The sequence below is a fragment of the Perissodus microlepis genome, chromosome 4, assembly GCF_051167445.1.
Source record: "Perissodus microlepis isolate ML-2025 ecotype Zambia chromosome 4, ASM5116744v1, whole genome shotgun sequence".
NCBI lineage: Eukaryota > Metazoa > Chordata > Actinopteri > Cichliformes > Cichlidae > Perissodus > Perissodus microlepis.
In genome coordinates, this window is record NC_140464.1 from 12,068,312 (window position 1) to 12,086,297 (window position 17,986).

The 17,986-nt window shown below is 40.4% G+C and overlaps 1 protein-coding gene across 1 annotated transcript in view; it reads left to right on the plus strand.

The window, feature by feature from the left end:
* gcgra (glucagon receptor a) overlaps nucleotides 1-17,986 on the plus strand; it is a 48,703-nt gene that overhangs the window by 19,206 nt on the left and 11,511 nt on the right. Inside the window, exons 2-3 of the mRNA XM_084925754.1 lie at nucleotides 16,272-16,419; nucleotides 16,931-17,027. Of these exons, the coding sequence (XP_084781880.1) occupies nucleotides 16,366-16,419; nucleotides 16,931-17,027 (151 nt within the window). The 5' untranslated portion in view covers nucleotides 16,272-16,365. The remainder of the gene's footprint in view (nucleotides 1-16,271; nucleotides 16,420-16,930; nucleotides 17,028-17,986) is intronic.

A 17,986-nucleotide genomic window follows, 5' to 3' on the forward strand; every position in this document is an offset into this window, starting at 1 on the left:
TAATAGCGTACATATTAATGTGAGACAAATGACCTATTGCAGCATAGCGACCCCCCAATGACATGCAGAGCCTGTTGGAGGCCCTGGATTTATTCTTAAGTTCCTGACCTACACTACATCAACAGCTACTTAGTACTTTCCTTGCAGTTCGCTGCATGCTCGCTTGCTCGCTGCGTGACACTCTCTTGTTTCCCCTGCTCCATATTTTCTCATGGGTGCAGCATATTTGTCAGTGATGAGACACAGGGCATGGTTTTTACAGTCTATAGCATACATCTCCATTGTACAGACGTGGGGAATAATAATGCTGTAGGGGATTTTGTAGATGACAGAATGACAAATTGTCTATACTCATGGCTCAGCTGTCTGTGTGTTGTTTCTGCATATTAGGCTGTGTTCACAGAGAATTTGTTTGTGTCATTAATTCATTCATAAGCGGGGATCAGTCGCAGTTAGTGAACCGTAGATCGTCGTGGGAGAACAAGTGACATTTGATGCCTGTTTAAGATGTCGCTGAAGCTCTGGAGAGAACAAACGCTGCCTTACATGCCTGACGGTGTTCTTGCTGTTAACAAACAGTCGGAGTAGAAGACACATGAAAAAAAAAAAATCCAAATTAAAGCGCCTCTGGGTAGGTGAATTTATTTTGGGAGCATTACGAAGCACTTGAGGCCCAGTTTGCATAACAATGGCTTTAAGCCTTTTTTTAGGCGTGTCATCTGCTTTGAGTGTGTGTTTATGTAGGAGTGTTATAAGCATGTGCATCTAAGACAGATTGGCAGTGCTTAATCCGTGTGTAACTGCGGAGATGGAGCTGTAAATAAGATGCTTCACTGTCTTTGGCCAAGTGGTTGTAGGGAATCCAGTTGTTTTAGATTAAGGATGAGCCAGATGCTAAAAGGAGGAAATGGAGGGAGATAACATAGATGAGGAATATAAGCCATGAATAGGAGGAGGTGGGCAGGAGATGTGGGAGCCAAGTGACACTGAGACAAATTAGCTCAGCTTGCTTTGGGTTTGGCAGTAGGAAACGCTGCACAAATTTTTCATTACGCCACACAACTGCCGACCTCTGCTCATAATCTGTGTGGCTCTTGCAGTCATAATTAATTTATCTCCCATGAGCCTCTCTGTTAACGTTTTGGACAGGTTTTGAAGTACTTACAATTACTCAGTTTTTCACAATGTGCAGTAATATTTAGACCCAAAGGTACCTCAAAATCAACGCATGCACATACGCTCACACACAAACACAGTAAAATATATCTTCACACCTGTTTCCTGTTTCCTTTCTCAACATTAACAGCAAATAACACAATGACTTAAACAGCATGTGAAAGCCCTTATACTTTACTGCAGTTGACTTGGAATAACAGATATTATTTATTGCATATGGAATAGCATAATACAATAAATAGTTTTTGGACAGCAGTAAATGTCTGGTATGAAACCCATTTTTGGGACTTGTATTGTGAATAATGTTAAAACTTTCATTGTATTTCATGAAAATGAATACATTCTGGCTCTCTCAAAGATCTCAGAAGATTGAACTAAACAAGGTTTACTATGATATTGCAGAAATAGCAAAGCTACGAAACAGAGTTCTGGGAGTGAGAGGTTTTCTGGCACTGGCTGGAGGACTGAGCTGATGAAGGGAGCAGGCTGGGGAATGCAGGCTGGCTGGCTGGTAGGTCATACATGGAGAAGTGAGAAGGACAGACTGGGTTCATCCAAAAAGACTAGATGGCACGCCGATGAGTGAAGCACAACCTGAGGCAAGGAAACAAAGATTACTCAGAGATCAAATAACGACACGAGGAAACCGACTGTAAGTGAGGACTGGTTAATCTAGCCGAGAGAGATGAACTGATGTTTGCATCCAGGCCAGCTCTAGTTGCGCTCAGCATATGGAAAAATAGCTCTACAAACGCACTGTTTAGGACCTCTGTTCAGCTTAAAGTCTGCCTCCAGATTATGCACACCTCTTAACGTGATCAGAAACCTGAGCTTTGTACTTCTCAACCTATTATTTCTAGCTGCCCATCATAACGTAGCAGGCTAGGACCAGCCCTTGTTTAAATACTGTGGAGCGTGACAAGTGAAGGTGTCTCAGGTGTGCCAGTTGATTGGCACAGAGCTATGCATCAAGTGGAGACACGCATGCACACACAAAGAAATAGACAGAGAGGATCAACCACGTGACAGTAACGACAGGGACGAAAGACGTGCTAAACCCATGAACATAAACAATACCAGTCTCACCTTCACTGTAGTTTACTGTCTTCAAAGTATAATGAACCATTTTTAAATTGTTATCTTTTGGTGCTTTGTTACTGCAGTCTGTTGTAAAAACATAATTTTTTTAGTTAAAAGTATAGAATAGAATAGAATAGAATAGAATAGAATAGAATAATCCTTTAATTGTCCCACAATCGGAAATTTGGTGTAACATCCGCAAAAAACACATATACAAACAGAACAGGACACAGGACATAGAACATAAACACACACAATTTGTACATATTTACATCATAGACAATAGTTACTAAAACAGAGTACCGTGCAGTTATTAAAATTAAAGTACAGATAAGTAGCAAACCCAGGTTGTAGTGTGCAAACAGAGCAGGATACTGAAAGATGTTTAAATAGTTAAGACATTTAGAATAATTAGAAAAGTACAGATTGCTTATTGTACCTGTGCATTAAAAAGTAGACATGTAACTTCCAATAAGTTAGTATATATAAACTGAGAAAAGTAATGTGCAAATTATAACAGTGCTAATGTACGGGCAAAGATGGCACAGTTTGCATCCTTAAAAATCAGAGGAAACTGGACAAGTGGAGGAAAAAAAAAGAAGTGTTGGGCCTAAAAAAACCGCAAACTGTGGGCAATAGATGAGCAATATCTTAAACTTATGTCCCTAACTTAGGAAAGTTACTAACTTAAAAAAGAGGGAAAAATCGGCAAAGACGTGAGAGATGCTGACACTTCAGTTGATCTGTCTACTGTTCGCTGAGCCTCATCAGAAATAGCTTCAGTGGAAGGGCGGATGTCAGAAACCATTCTTAAAGAAGGGAAACAGTGAAAAGAGGGTGAGTAATGCCAGATTACACAAGTGCCGGACTTCAAATCAGTGGCAATGGGTCTTATTGAGTGCTGAATCCAACTTTGAATCTTGATAAATATGTATGGAGGAGATCAGGAGAGAGATACAACAGTGAGTGTCTGCACAGTGATGGCTCTGTTATGGTTCGAGGCTGCATTTCAAACAGTGGCGAGACCTTATCCAAATTAATAGAATTATGAAAGAAGAAAATACCCTCAGATTTTGATCCAGTGTGCAATAACATCTGGAAAGAGTTTGATTGGCTTCCTTTTTAGCATGATAATGATCCTCAACATGCTGCCAGTGCAGTAAAAGCACAACTATAAAAACAGACAGTGGAACATTATCAGTCATGGACTGGCCTCCTGGACCTTAATGTTACTGAAGCAGTGCGGGATCATCTTCATGGAGAACTGCACAAAAGGCAGCCAAGATCCACAGAAGAGCTTTGAAGAAGCTTTAAGAAGCCTGAAGAACTATTCCTGTATGGTAAACGGACTGATTCTTATATACATTTCTACTCTACTCTATGCGCTTTATACACTTTACCTCATTTACCTATTTATACAAACAGTATTTTCCTAGTAAATTGTTGTCTCTGTAACATTCACACACTTACATACTCCAGTTGATGCATTGATGAGTAACTTGGGGTTACTTTGGGCACTTTGTCCAAAGCCATGCAGTCAGGGATAGAACCACCAACCTGCTGATTAGTAGATAACCTGGTCTACCGTCTGAGCTATAGCCAACCCAAGATAACTTTAAGAAACTACATGGAAACTTGACTAAGAGACTTCAGGCAGTGTTGAAGAATACAGGTGGTCATACCAAATATTGACTTTCAAGGCTCATTAAAAATTGCAGAAAGTTTGTTTTTGCCTTGTATACTGTATTTCCATGTAATTCTGGTTGTTTTAATATGTCTATTTCCTGTTTTACTTGGAAAATATAAAGAAATTAGAGGTTTTTTAGGACTTTTGCACAGTATTGCATTTATTCAACATTTTTATAGTACTTTTCACATATCTCAAGTCTAAGTAGACTCTGAGCACATGGTATGACCTCTTCCCCAGCAGCTTCTCCCTCATTAATTGATGATATTTTTTCTTAATTTGGGTTGAACTGCCTTTGCCTGTCTATATAAGGCTTGGGAGTCTCAGTGTGGCTTTTTATGGGGTCTACTGTCCTGGGCTGCATATGGCAGAATGATAATTTCCAGGCTGATGGCAGAGTGACAGAGCAGCGTAGGGGATCTCAGAGGATTACTGCACATAAACACTGCCTGCATTCATCCATAAGAGCTCGATGTAGACCAGATCCTTGAATGTATAATCCAAGGGGCCCACAGTTGAATGGTCACCCAGGTGATTTCATAATTCAGTGGTTCTATTTGGTGTTATCACATAAGCATTAAGCATCGCATAGGAAATTGAGGTTTGCATGTGGGGCATATGTCCGTGAGACACCATAGGATGATGCCAAACACTCATTGCGTAAATCTTACATTGCATGTTTTCTGTTTCTCCCGCCTCTCTTCAGCTCTCTGTCCGTTGTCCCCATTGTGTGTTTTTTCCCCCCAGAGTCTCAATTCCTTGTTTGTCCTCTAGTGTTTTTTTCCACGCTTCAGCTTCTGGGGATAAAAATTGAGCCTACAGGCTCTGCAGTTTCTCTAAAGGCCCACGGTTCATGACACCCATGTTAAAATGTCCAAAAGTCAAGTTTGTAACTTGGTACAAAAATAGTTTTGGCCCTATTTTTGGATATTTTTCCCTTGATAACATGGCTTGCTGCAACTATGAGGACTGTTGAAGAAGTTTGTATATGTTTTTGTTTTGCAGATTTCGTGCAGATTGGTAGCCAAGCTTCCTGAAAAATTAGTACTCGATTTTTACCAAATATGGCAACTTTTCCAAAAAATTAACATAGTTGCTGCCAAAACGCTACAAAATCCAAAACCAGTGAGTGATGTTATGATGGCTATCAACATGTTTTATATGCAGTCTATTTGGGTTTTCTTACAATCTCATTAGCTTACCAAACAGTACAATCTACCATGAGCAGTCTTTGAAGTTCTCACATATAAACCCCCCTTCCATCCGTAGTTTAGTCTTGTCCAGTAGCTATTTATTGATTTTGGTTTTGCTTCATGAGTATGTGTGTTGCTATACTTGCTTCTTGTGTATTTTGGACTCATTGAACTTAAATGGGTGGGCTTATCATGGGGTTTTGGCTCAGATAACACTGTTAGTTTGTTAAGCTTCTCCTGTCCCTGAACTTCAGCCTTTATCATCCATAGTCCACAAACTAAAACATACAGAAACAATGTTTTGGATAGTGAAGATGTGTGTAGTAATGGATAATCGGAGACTAATGAGCTGGATGAGAGGCTTCACTGTTTGTGAAGGGCTTTGCTGAGTATTGACTGTGACTCCTAGACTCAGCCTATGAGAGTGGGTGACATTAACAACAACATGTTGTGTAGGGCAGGTGGGCTTTTACACAAGTACTTTAGGAAAGAGTGTTTTAGGTGTGCATTTGACTCGGGATAAAGTTATTTAAGATGAGTGAGACACAGACACAGAGGTGCATGCAAATCCTTGTTTTGGTACTAATCCCGACTTTTACAGTAGAAGAGGAAAAAAAAGCAGTGTCACTCAATCACTCTATATCAAAACCACAACCCTGTCACATAAAAGGTTGCGGACACCACAACATTCTCAGTGTTCAGTCTTGGCACAGATAATGCGCTTGGTAAAGGTCACAGAAAGGCTTGTTTTCTATTCACAGACAGCTGAAGTGACGTGGCTGGCTTGCCATGCTAACTTGCAAGCGTTGACAAGTGGAACTGCTGTGTTCGCGTTACTCTGTTCTCGATTGTTTACTCCAAATCTCAGCCAACTGCTGTGCATGTCATCACAGGGAGATTTATTAATCTTATAAGGCATTTATTTTATTCTTGGGGGAATTGCATTACCAGTTTTTTTTTTTGCTATGTGAGCTGTTTTTTTGCAGAAATATGCATCTGCAGCTTACTGAGCTGCACTGAGCTACAATACTGTAAACTTTCTTGATATCATTTATATAATTTCTCTCAGCTTCAACCTGAGTGAACACCCGTGTGAACATGCAGATATCAGATTAAGTCAGGAAACATTCAGACTCAAATGCAAAACAACAGAGCAGATGAAAGGCTCACTTGGTAATCTGTGACAAACACTGGGGCTGCTGGTGTAAAGTGGGCTTGCAGATTGAAGACTTGTGAGATGAGCTGCTGACAGACAGAACTATAGCAGCGGGCTGGCGGGTATATGGCGGAAATTCGGGTCACACAAAAAGAAGGTTTAAAGTAAAGGAAGCCAGAGAAGAGCCTGGACTTTTTGTAGTGCTACAGCTGACAGAAAACTCTGAAATAGAGTGTAAGAGCCAAGCTGATTTTAAATAGTCCGCTTGTCCTGAAACTGACAGATATAACTGGACTAAATTTATGGCCTGAAACTCTCATGGCTATTTTAAGAGAAGAAAGGATCACAGAAGTTCTTCCCTGCTCCACAGGCATGGGGAACCACGACAGTAACAAGTATCTAACCGCCAAATAAATATAGTGTCAGAAAATGACAGCATTTTTCTGTAATCTCATAAAGTACAAGTATAAAGTTGCAGAAAGTAGAAACACTTAAGTAGACATTCCTGTAACTTGAACCTCAACCCGCAAGTTGGATGTGCTTGAACTAATCACCTCAGCGTTTTTGTCGACTGATATTTGCATGCAGACAGACACAGTATTACCGGCAGCATTCAGGAAAATTCGAGTTTACCGCTTTTCCGATCCTGGCTCTAATTATTTGACATCTATAATGCAAAAAAAATAAAAAGCATGTATTTAAAATGAATGTTGAATCTGCACTTGGAGTTGGTGGGTTACCACAAAAACAGTGAGTTCAATGCAGAGCCGCAAGTACAAATGATGTTGATAGTTCCCCAAATCTTTTTTCCTGCATTTCTGTGCCAGCTAGGTCACCGAATATCAGCAAGTACACGGGCAGAGACAAATAAGCTAAGTGCTGTCCGAGACTGAAGCACACGCAGTGTTATTCCTGCCAAGCTGAAACCACAGATAGCATCAACACAGTCCTGCTCCTGCTCTCTGCTCTAAGTGGCAACACTGTTGGGCTGTCATTATGCTGTCGTCTTAAAATCAGGTTTCTAATCTCAGGAAACTAATCATTGTTCATTTTGTGGTAAGAAGCTGTAGCGCAGTCGGAGTCGCAACGAGGCTTGGCTCATGATGAACATAATCCTCTGCTTTGTGTGATGGAAATCTTGACAATGTTGTGATGAACAGCACAGGCCTGTCTGGTTATGCCACAAAAGAAGTCCTCCCAGGAGGAAACCGAGGTGTGCCGAAGCTGGACAATCACCTAATTTGACTGTTTCGAGTGAAATCGAACTGAGAGGGATGAACTACTAAACTTGAAATTAATTACATAATTCAAGTGATTTAGCAGTAGTTAGCAGCAAGAATCAGAGGAAGATTGATCGTAGCTACAGAGTTAGACTGATTTATTAAAGGCGTTATTGTCCATATATCAAAATCATTCATATTAGGATTTAGGACACATGAAGGTTTGCAGCTCCGTGTAATTGTTTACGCAAAAATTGTACTGCAATAAGCTTTCTATTGTTACCGACACATGTTATAAAGGTGCAATCAGTTGCCAGAGTACACAAGGGAAAGCAAGAGAAAAATGAAACACCATCTCTATTGCCTTTGCTAATTTAACCACACAAATCCCGTCCACTGGCAAACAGAGACATCACTATTCATATAAATGAACAACCGCACTACTTAGTGTGACTCACTGTTTCTTAGCCAGCTTGCTCTTTCCCATTTTAAGGAAGACGATATCTTTCCCTTACATTTAACAATTTAAAGGATTATGAACTGGATAATCAACAAAATACATTTTTGCAGCGTTATGGTGAACAATATGCACCAAAGTTAAACTTAGTTTGGGAATTAAACTCATCCTGTGCTCAAACAAACACAGCAGAAACAATGTAGGATGGCGATGGCTAATCAAAGGCTCCCTGCAGGGCTGTTGTTGCTTCATAGCGGGCACAGTTCGTAGGTCCATTGCACCTCATAAAAGTGTGTACGACACAGCACCCAGGCAGCGCAAAACGCTTCCCACACACATGCTCCTGTAGAGCACGGCGAAACATCAAACATTCACACACACAAAACACAGGTACGAATCAGATGTTATACAATCATTTTTCATTGTTTCCCACCCACATTCAGCCGATGTGGCCTCTAAACAGGAAGTGTTTACCAAAACACGTAAATATCCGACGCGCTGAAGAGGCTTCGAGCATCCAGCTGCTAGGTCCCTGTAGATGCATCCAGATGGGCCACTGCCTCATTATAACAGGGTCCCCGACAAACATGTGTAACAGTTCAGAGGTTGACCTCTTTACAGAGCTGTAGAAATAAGAGGCTCAAAAAATATAGTATATAGTTTGAGACTTCACGCTACATCCTCATCTTTACACATGTATTACACGGTATTACTGTAAACATCTGGAGATCTGGATAAATGAAATACCTGAAGGAAGTGAGCTTTTTTTTTTCTGTCTTTGTATTTTTTTTAATCTCCAGGACAAAGTGAGAGGTCTACTGATGCTTCAACAAAAGTTGCATAGTGTTCCTGCTGGCACATTTGACTTGCATATTTAAGTGCACTGCAGTGTTCTGCTGACATTTTGACACATAATAAAAAGGCACGCATGGGAAAGCAGAGTTAGCCAGCGGTGGGATGTTTTATGACCCATTTAATGACCCATTTCATGAAAACACAGTAATTATATTCACTGAGGCAATGTGATTTTTGTTAAAGAAAAGTGATGAATGATAACATGACACGTTTTCCAATCACCATTCAGGAAGACAAACAGCAGCAGACAGTGAACAGGTGCAGCGCGCAGTGCCATCGGCAAATCTAACAGGTCAGATAGACTGAATTAGGCTATGATGAGGCGGGATATTTGATTTGTGAGACCACAGAACTTGTGATGCTTAAACATCTGGATTTAGTTGACCATATAGTGATGTTCACATTCATGTGGCGCACAGAGAATAAACTGAGGTCGACACTGGGATACAAAATTCCAATTTTGTTTTAATGTCTTTCAGTCAAAGTAACATCCAAAACAAATGGTTTTCGTTCATTTTGTTTAGTAGTGGTGTTTTTGTTGTTGCTGGAGCACAGCTGCAGTGCAGTTGGAAGATGTTTCTTTTTTGTTTTTTTGGGGTTTTTTTTAGTTAAATTTATAGCGTCAATAGCAAAGTCATTTGGCAGGAGCTCCAGAGAATCAAAGACCAGCAGCTTTCCTTTTTTCCAGTCTTCACATAAAATCACAGATTCTCATCAGTCACACTTCGACAAGCCCATTTAAATTAGCAGATGCAAACTGAGTGAAGGGCTACACCAGGACTGATTTGAAAGCAGTGACAAGGTAAGCAAAAGATTACCCCCATGCATCCTCTGCCTCGTGCTGTTTGCCAGAGATTTACTAACGGGAGACATTGCAGCATTTTGCACATTGTCAAGAGACTAAGAGAGGTCGTCCTCATCTTGCTTCACTTAGAATGACAGCAAAATTAAAAGGACTCCATAACACTGCTGACTAGTCACATGAATGCGTCCATTACTGAGCAAGGACTCTACAGTGGCTGTTTGCTGTGTGTTTAGGCCACACATTAACAAAAACAGACCCATGGCCTGAAAAAAATTATTTTTAATCAGTTGCAGAGGAACAGCTACCTCTACATTTTATAAATGGCTGGAAGACCTTCAGCTAAAGGGCTCTACTCCAGCCAAAGAGTAAGACTCAGACTATATCCAGCTGGTGACGATCATAGCAGGTGTTGATGTGCACTGTGGGCTTGTCTGGTCATACAAACTAAGACTGGAAAATATGTTGATTAATGCTGTCATACTGCCAAATTTTCACTTTATTTATGTCTGTATCTGTCAGAATCTAGTTCAGAAACTGAATTGAGGGGAGATCGATGATATTCTTGAGATCATTTTTATTATGATTTATTTAGGTGGTTTTGGTACATGTGTAGCATTAATCTTAATGCTTATTAAAATTGTTTAAATGTGTTGTAATAAAATTAAATCAATAATTTAATTTAATAATATCAAGTTTGTTTTCCAAAAGAAAACTCTTTATTCAGAAACATTGTACATTAATTCTTATCTGATCTGTTACATAACAACCTTAAGAATGAAGGGGAGTTCAGAGGTCAAATGTGACATAGTTTTAATTTCTGTATGGTGACAATAAATATCACAATTTTAAGAATAATAGTTCTTAAGGATTTTTTGTCAATTTTTGACCAATAAATTATTAAATTGAAATGAAAGACGAGGGAAATTTTAATCGATTGCTAACATGACCTTACACCTAAAACGTTTTATCAGAATTCATTTTAAACTGTTTGAATGAAATAAATGACATGGTTTACATTACATTAATATGGGTGAATGGCAACAGTTTTGCACTGAAATTTGTCCAGTATGTTCACCTTGGATGGAAGTTATCCACACAAAAGTAATCTGAACTCATTTTCAAGGTATGCAATATCTATAAATTAACTTTAGACCCACTATCAATACACAATCATAACACCGACATATCTAAAAGGCCAAACACACAAAACAGCTTTTTAAACGGAGATTATATTCCAGCATTAAGCAAAAGAGTAAAACACACACACACACCAATACACCAATACAACTAGTCTAAGTGTGTGTTAACGAGTCTTATTCAATGACCTGGTCCTTGACTGGCCCCATTTTTTTCCAGCCTTTTGCTTTTTTTCACTCGACCTTTCCTTCCTTTTAACCACCCATTTAAGGGTGAGAGACAGAGCGGCTGCATGCTCTTGTGGCATCTGTGTTGCAGCTTTGGGTGCACCGTGGACACTGTGGTATTAGCACACACTTTAAAAACTTAGTTTTACTATAACATTGCTGTTGAAGGTTACTGTTCACTACAGGCCAGAACAACAATGAGGCTACCTGGAAGTATTCTGATGCTTCTCAACTGTAATGCATATTCTCTGTAAGCCTCTTTGCAACCCATCTCCACATGAGCTCATGCTTTGTAGTGTCTCTGGTTTAATCAAGGTCATGTTTGTTGTTACAGACGCTCTGTGCTCGACTTTGAGGTCTAGTTGTGGCTCTCATGCATGTACATGAAAGAGACCTCTCAAAACAGAGCCATACCTCCTCCATAAACAACTGCAGATGGAAATAACAAAGTTATTCTGTGGTTCAGACTAAAAGTGGCAAATCTGGCTGGTTTATGTCTGTCCTGATCTCTGGTAATTGAAAAAAGGTTTTGGGACACAGCTGCTATTCAGATGCCAGCTCAGAACAAAACTGTGAGCTTACCTTTACAACAATATGGTGTTAGAATTGAGCACTTTGTATACCTGCAATGAATCCCATGGCCACTTTGTGCCACTGAACATAATCCATACTGCAAGTAAGCTACTTTTCCTTCACAAAATAACTGAGAAAAAACAGGAAAAAATGAATATTTTGTTTTTGAAATTTCACAGACAGAATTGCATGGAGGGCTCTTGTGTGAACCCAGGTGCTTTTATTCTTTATAGCATTTTGGCATCAACCCATCCATCAATCCATCCATTTTCACCTCTGGTGTCCACCATTCGGGGTTTACCAATTTGATGATGTTGCACCTGCAGCTCAGTGCAGCAGCTTTAGCAAGGGAGGTGCTGAACATGGTCTATTTGGATTCAATGTTCCCAGTCTCCCTCTGAATGCTCACGAAGCTCTGCGATGGGAGTGGTGGGAGTCTAAGACCTTGTGAATCTCGCTGACCAAGGCCTCTGCCAGCCTTTTATATGGCACCCTCACTATACATTTAGGTGCCCCAGGTCTGCCCAGCATCCTCCCCCACCACCTGATCCAACCCACCACGAGGTGATGATCAGTTGACAGTTTGTTATGGACAAACACCATGTCCATTAACAGAACACTGCTCGGGTTCAGACCTGGAAAGCCTTTTCTCCCAATCACCCCCTCCTTTGAGGTGAGTTGCTTGATGAGGTGAGCCCAACTATATCTTGTTGGTACCTCTAAACCTCACGCACTAGCTCAGGCTCCTTCCCCTCCAGAGAGGCGATGTTCCGTGTCCCAATCACTAGTTTTGGTTCCCGGGGATCAGTAGGCCGGGGTCTCCATCCCTGGCCACTCCCCAGCACTACGTTCCTCCTGCCGGTGGTGCACTGACAGGCGGCATTTTAGCATTTTTTTTTTAAATCAATAAGAATCTAGTCGGGTCTGCTTTTATTTTACATGTTCCTATTGGTAAAGTAGAGGATGAACAGGAAACTGTCTGTCAACATAAACGTCCTGCTGAGTCAGGCTTAAATGAAATGTAACTGTCACTGTATTTGAAGTCTTCATGATTTGTATATATTCAGAGTTTTTCTGCAAACTAAGAAATAAACCTTCCAGAAATACTTTGAAAGTTTTGACAATAGCTATTAACAATTGTGCCAGCTCAATGTACAATTAGACGAAAACATTGTGTTGTTTTTTCGAAAGAATTCCTGGGAAGCATCGGAAATTTGTGGCTGAAGAGAAAGCAGACATTTTTTAAAAGGTCAGAAAAACAACTGAAATGCATAACCACTGTTGTGCAATCAGTGGCATGTGTATGGTTGCAGAACATCAGAGCGGGGAAATAATCATGTTGTTGAATTTGATGTTTTACACAGGAACAGATTAGCATGCTGTCATGCTGAAGATCAGGTAAATCAAGCAGAGCACGATGTGTAGATTTAGGCAGTATCTTGATTGCTCCAAACAAGTAAAAGAGCGTGTTGCAGCACGATGCTTTTTTTCCTGAACACCCTGTTATCAGATAACAGGGTTCTCATGCCTGAACACTAAGCATGTAACGTCTTCTGTATGTGCTTTAGCCTTTTAGCTAAATTTGTTAAATTATGGGAAGCAGGGAGAACATATCACACATTTACTCTAATAATCATGTGTTTGATTGTTTTTGCTGTTTGACAGTTTAAAAACAAAGATATTTCTCTATCATATATTTTTTAAATTGCACCCAGACCTCATCTGTGGCGAGGAAAGCTGTCGGATTTGGATGATGTCAGACAGTTAGTAATACTCTCACTAGTGCCTGTGCGTTTGGAAAGCTGAATGATATATTGCTGCTCAGGGGCATTTTCTGAGCTGGACAGCTATTGTGTTTTTCAGAGAGTTTTGTTTTTAATCCTTGCCGATCCCCTCTGCCCCACATTCATGCATGCATACTCTTTTGTAATTTTATTTGTCAGACAATGTAATCAAATGAAAGGTAAGTACTCTCCAACAAACAACAGTAATTGTTAGTGGCCATTGTATTAAGCCATCCAATGTGCACTTGAACACAAAGCGTTTTTTTTTTTAGGTTGTTTGGGACATTCAGGTGATTTGCGTCATTCACTTATGTTTTTCAATGTATTTCTTCCACTCGCAAACATAAATAAGTGACCAAGGATGATTCAAACATGATGCCATCTATCCTGTGTGTGTAAAGGGGCAATAACCTCTTAGGTTACACTTGCATCTGTTTAGAATTTGGTCAATCAACACAAAGTCGTCTAAGAGGAAATTAAACATAAATATTTATCTAAAAGAAAAAAAAGTGCTGCATAATTTTCAGACACTGAGGTGAAACATTCTTGCTTGCTAACTTGTTTCTGGATGAAGCTAAAGAGAGCAGACCCAAGCATCTCAAGAGAGCCATCTGGCTTGGAAGGCTCGACTCTCAGCCGTTGTTTCACCTCTTACATCAAATGTGCAGCAAAAGTGTTAAAAGCTCCAGATTATTTCCTGGAACAGGGAGCCACTGGGTCTAACAACACATGTTTCAGAGGACCTTGATTGATCTGAAGTCACAATGGACTGAAAAAGCTAAGTGGGAACAGCAGTACTGTAGATCTGGCAGGCTATCATAACAGCACAATATAGAAGCCTAATTAGCCTCACACCTTGAAGCCCATTAGTTCCAATTGAGCTTCCATCGAATGGCCAACATGATTCCCCTCATCCTGCATTAAAGGCATCCGAGCAGACACATTGTACTTGACAAATGTGCACAAATAAAGCAAGGGAGTTCTGTGAACTTATGTCCTCAGGTTGTGTCTTAAAAATCCTCCAGTGCTCTGATTTAGCGTTGCTTTTTGAGCGTAACAGGCAGTGAATGTTCATTATCGAGAGAGTCTTGTTTTGTCTTCAGCTGTGGGGCATTCGGTGTTATTATATCTAAAAATAAATACTAAATACTAAGGAAAACTGTGCAGCTGGACTCCCGAAACAGAAGCAATGAGTTTGTTATAGAAGTCATCTAAAGGATAATTAGGAAATGCAGTTTTTATTTTCTTTTAGTCATGAAGTGATGATGAAATATCATATTTTGGTGTCCATGCATACTCTCAATGTGAGAGCCAGATTTCAAATTCACCTCACAACTTCACACATGTGTAATTGTTTGTGTTTTGTGTCGCAACATAGAAAAGGGGTCAGGAGCCAGGTTTAGGAATCTTTTCTCCTGTAGTAAACCCTCTTGCTTTGACGCACCCTCACTCCCACTCCTGCAGTTTGGTTAATCATTGCTCCCAGTCGCTGCTAAGCTGCAGAGTGGCGCGGGCTGGCGAAAGAGTCAGAGAGTAAGTGAGAGATAGGTTGTGAAAGAGGGAAACCCTTGGAAAACTGTCACACATGGCGTAACATTTTAGCCACAAGGAAGCCCAAGGTCTGAACCTCTCCGGTGCAGCGGGACACGTGCTGAAATGTCACGCGCTCATTATCTCTGTCTGGTAAGAACTTACCTGAGATGCCTACCGTAGAGATGTTTGGAAGAGCAGAGGTTAAAGTACAGTATGGTTTGAAGATATGCCTGTAGTTTCTGCTTCCCAATGACCTATGCCAGAATTTGTGATGGGATGTCACTGTTGTGGGTCTTTTAGCCACCAGAACACAAAAACAGAATTGAAATCAGAACATGTCTGATGCGGTACAAGAGTCAGCGCTATGATTTGAGCTGGACCAGTCACGACCTGATGTCAGGCCAGACAAGCTCTGATCTCTCAGCGCCTATGGCAATCAGTGAGGCTGTACTGCAGCTAATGCTAATTGTATCCAGTAGTTATTACACTGAGCAGTCCATTAAGAAAGGCGTTGGTGTAGATTTGATCAAGTCTGATAGCGTGGACATTAAGATTGTGACTGGAACCTCCAAGCTGCTGTTTACCCCAGATTTTAGAAGCTCGATGACATTTTCAGTCAAAACAGAGACTGAAAAACTCGTGAATTAAGCTTTCCCACCCAAGAACATTTCAAACTGTTCATCTGTCACGACACATTGTGCTCTTATCTCTTGAAAAAATACCTACCTCCGTTTGTGAAAAATTCCTTACACAACATCACGAGTTCGTCCTCCTACCCACTGCAAGACTGGAACGGAATGGAATTTGAAACGTTTTAGCCAAAAATGTTTCCATGGTCAAGGTGTTTTTTGCAGAAACGTTTCAGATTTCGTTCCGTTCTCCGGCTTCAGTCAAATCTCTCGGGAGTGTTATGGCAGTCGATGCGAAGGTGAGTGACCTCTGGCACACACTGACAAACACTCAACCAAATACTCACTGGCTTCAGCAAGAAGGTGGACAGCTGCCAGCAGAATCACTGACTACATGCAGCTGTCTCACTGCAGGGACAAACAGCATTTCCTGGAGGTTTTTTGGCCCAATGATGTTCTGGTCTGTCTTGTATAGCTGTAAACTTTGTGGACCATGGCTCTATTTGAATGAATAAGCACTCCTTTCCTCTCCACACTTCTTGAATGTTAAGAACACAAGTTGAAAAGACATAATACTTCTCCTTTTATTTTACTTCCTTGCCGGCATACCTTCTAAATTTGGTGTAATTGTAGTGTGAACGATATGGCCCAGCCTTTTCCTGTTTTGGTTCTCTTGTTTTGCGCAGCCAAGCTGAGCCTCATTAACAGCAATGTGTTTGCAATGAGCTTTGATGAATTGTATGTCTCTGTGTCATCCAGGCAGCGTGGCCAGTGTAGATAAGCCCCCTTATGAAGTGAAAACTCTTCTCAGCTCTGCAGTATCCCATCCCAGCACCAACAGCAGAAATAAGGGATGTCACAGCTGTTCCTCTTTTTGGCAGTGCTCATTGTCTCCTGCAGTATCCAGGTGGGTCCAAAAACATGTTTAAAAGCACACAGACACAGACTAATATCTATCTATCTATCTATCTATCTATCTATCTATCTATCTATCTATCTATCTATCTATCTATCTATCTATCTATCTATAGATATATATATATCTATATATCTATAGATATATATATATATCTATAGATATATATATATATTAGTCAATGACCTTCACAGTTAAGACTTATCTTAGAGAGTTACAGAAACCTAAACACTCTGTACAGTAGCGTAAGTACAGTATTATCGTGTGGCAAGGTCTTATTTTGATTGATTAAATCCCCAGTATGACAACCAGTTGTTTACAGCTACCGTATATATAAAGTGAACTGAAACAAATGAACGTCAGCTGGCCAGTTGCTTTGCACGAGGTTCATGTTCTCAGTATTCTTCATGTCTATCTGGTTGAAATGTATCCGTAAGTCTCCAGGAAAACAGACCTTCCAGATATTTTTTCTTTAATTGTGTTCCTGTTATTGTCTCCTCAGGTTTCTGCTGTTGTTTCCCTGCAAAAGGTGACGGAGCGCTGGGAACTGTACAGGAAAGAGTGTGAACGCAACAACAGCCAAGATCCACAAAGCACTGGTGAGCTAAACACTGTGTTAGACTTGTAATTTAATTTTAACTTTAGGCCCTTTCACACTGCTATTAAAATCCAACCTGCACCATTTACCAAAAGTTTCTAAGTGTTACTCATTCATTGGAGATATCATCCAGTTTTATATGGCGTTATTTTTGTGCCACTATTCTGAGTGCACGTAAAAAAATTTAACATGCATTTCCAAAAACGTTAGAGCACTTTTGCAAATATGTGATGTCTTGATAAATCGAGCAGATATTTGAAGTTCACACAGCACCATTCTCGCATGAAAATATCTTAAAAGTTTATTTTGTGACCCAGAAAGAGCAATATTTCAAACTCCGCCACTCTGTGTTCCTCCTCCACTGCCTCATTTGAGTTTTGGACGAAATGGATTCTGGGATATTGCATTTCATCATTTTGAGCTGATTGGAGACCAAAACAGCCAATCAGATTTTGTTGCATCCAAGTCTGTGATTGGCTGGTTTTGTGGCACAAATATAACGGTGTACAGAAAGCGTTGAACGCGCACGGGCAGAAATGTTGAGAGTGCAAGCAACACATTGCGAGCAAGCGCAAATGCAAAAACTGAGCGAGAGAGGATGCTATTGTGTGTGTGTGTGTATGGATAATCGTTAACACTGAAATACATTTTTTGCACGCAGCAATGAATTTTGTTCACTGAAATGTAGCTTTTCTTCGCTCAAAATAAACTTCTCCTCAAAATGCAACACTTGCACCTGCAATTTTTTTTTTAAGTGCGCTCAAATTTTTTTTACGTGCGCTCAGAATAGTGGCACAAAAATAAAGCCATAATATTTCACTCTGACCAAGTGACAAGACCATAATATATCACAGTATACTAAAATCTGTCTGGCCTCAGATTTGGAGGTGCTGATCCTCATTCCCGCTGCTTCACACTCGGTTGCGAACCGTTCCAGTGCGAGCTGGAGGCCATCACCCG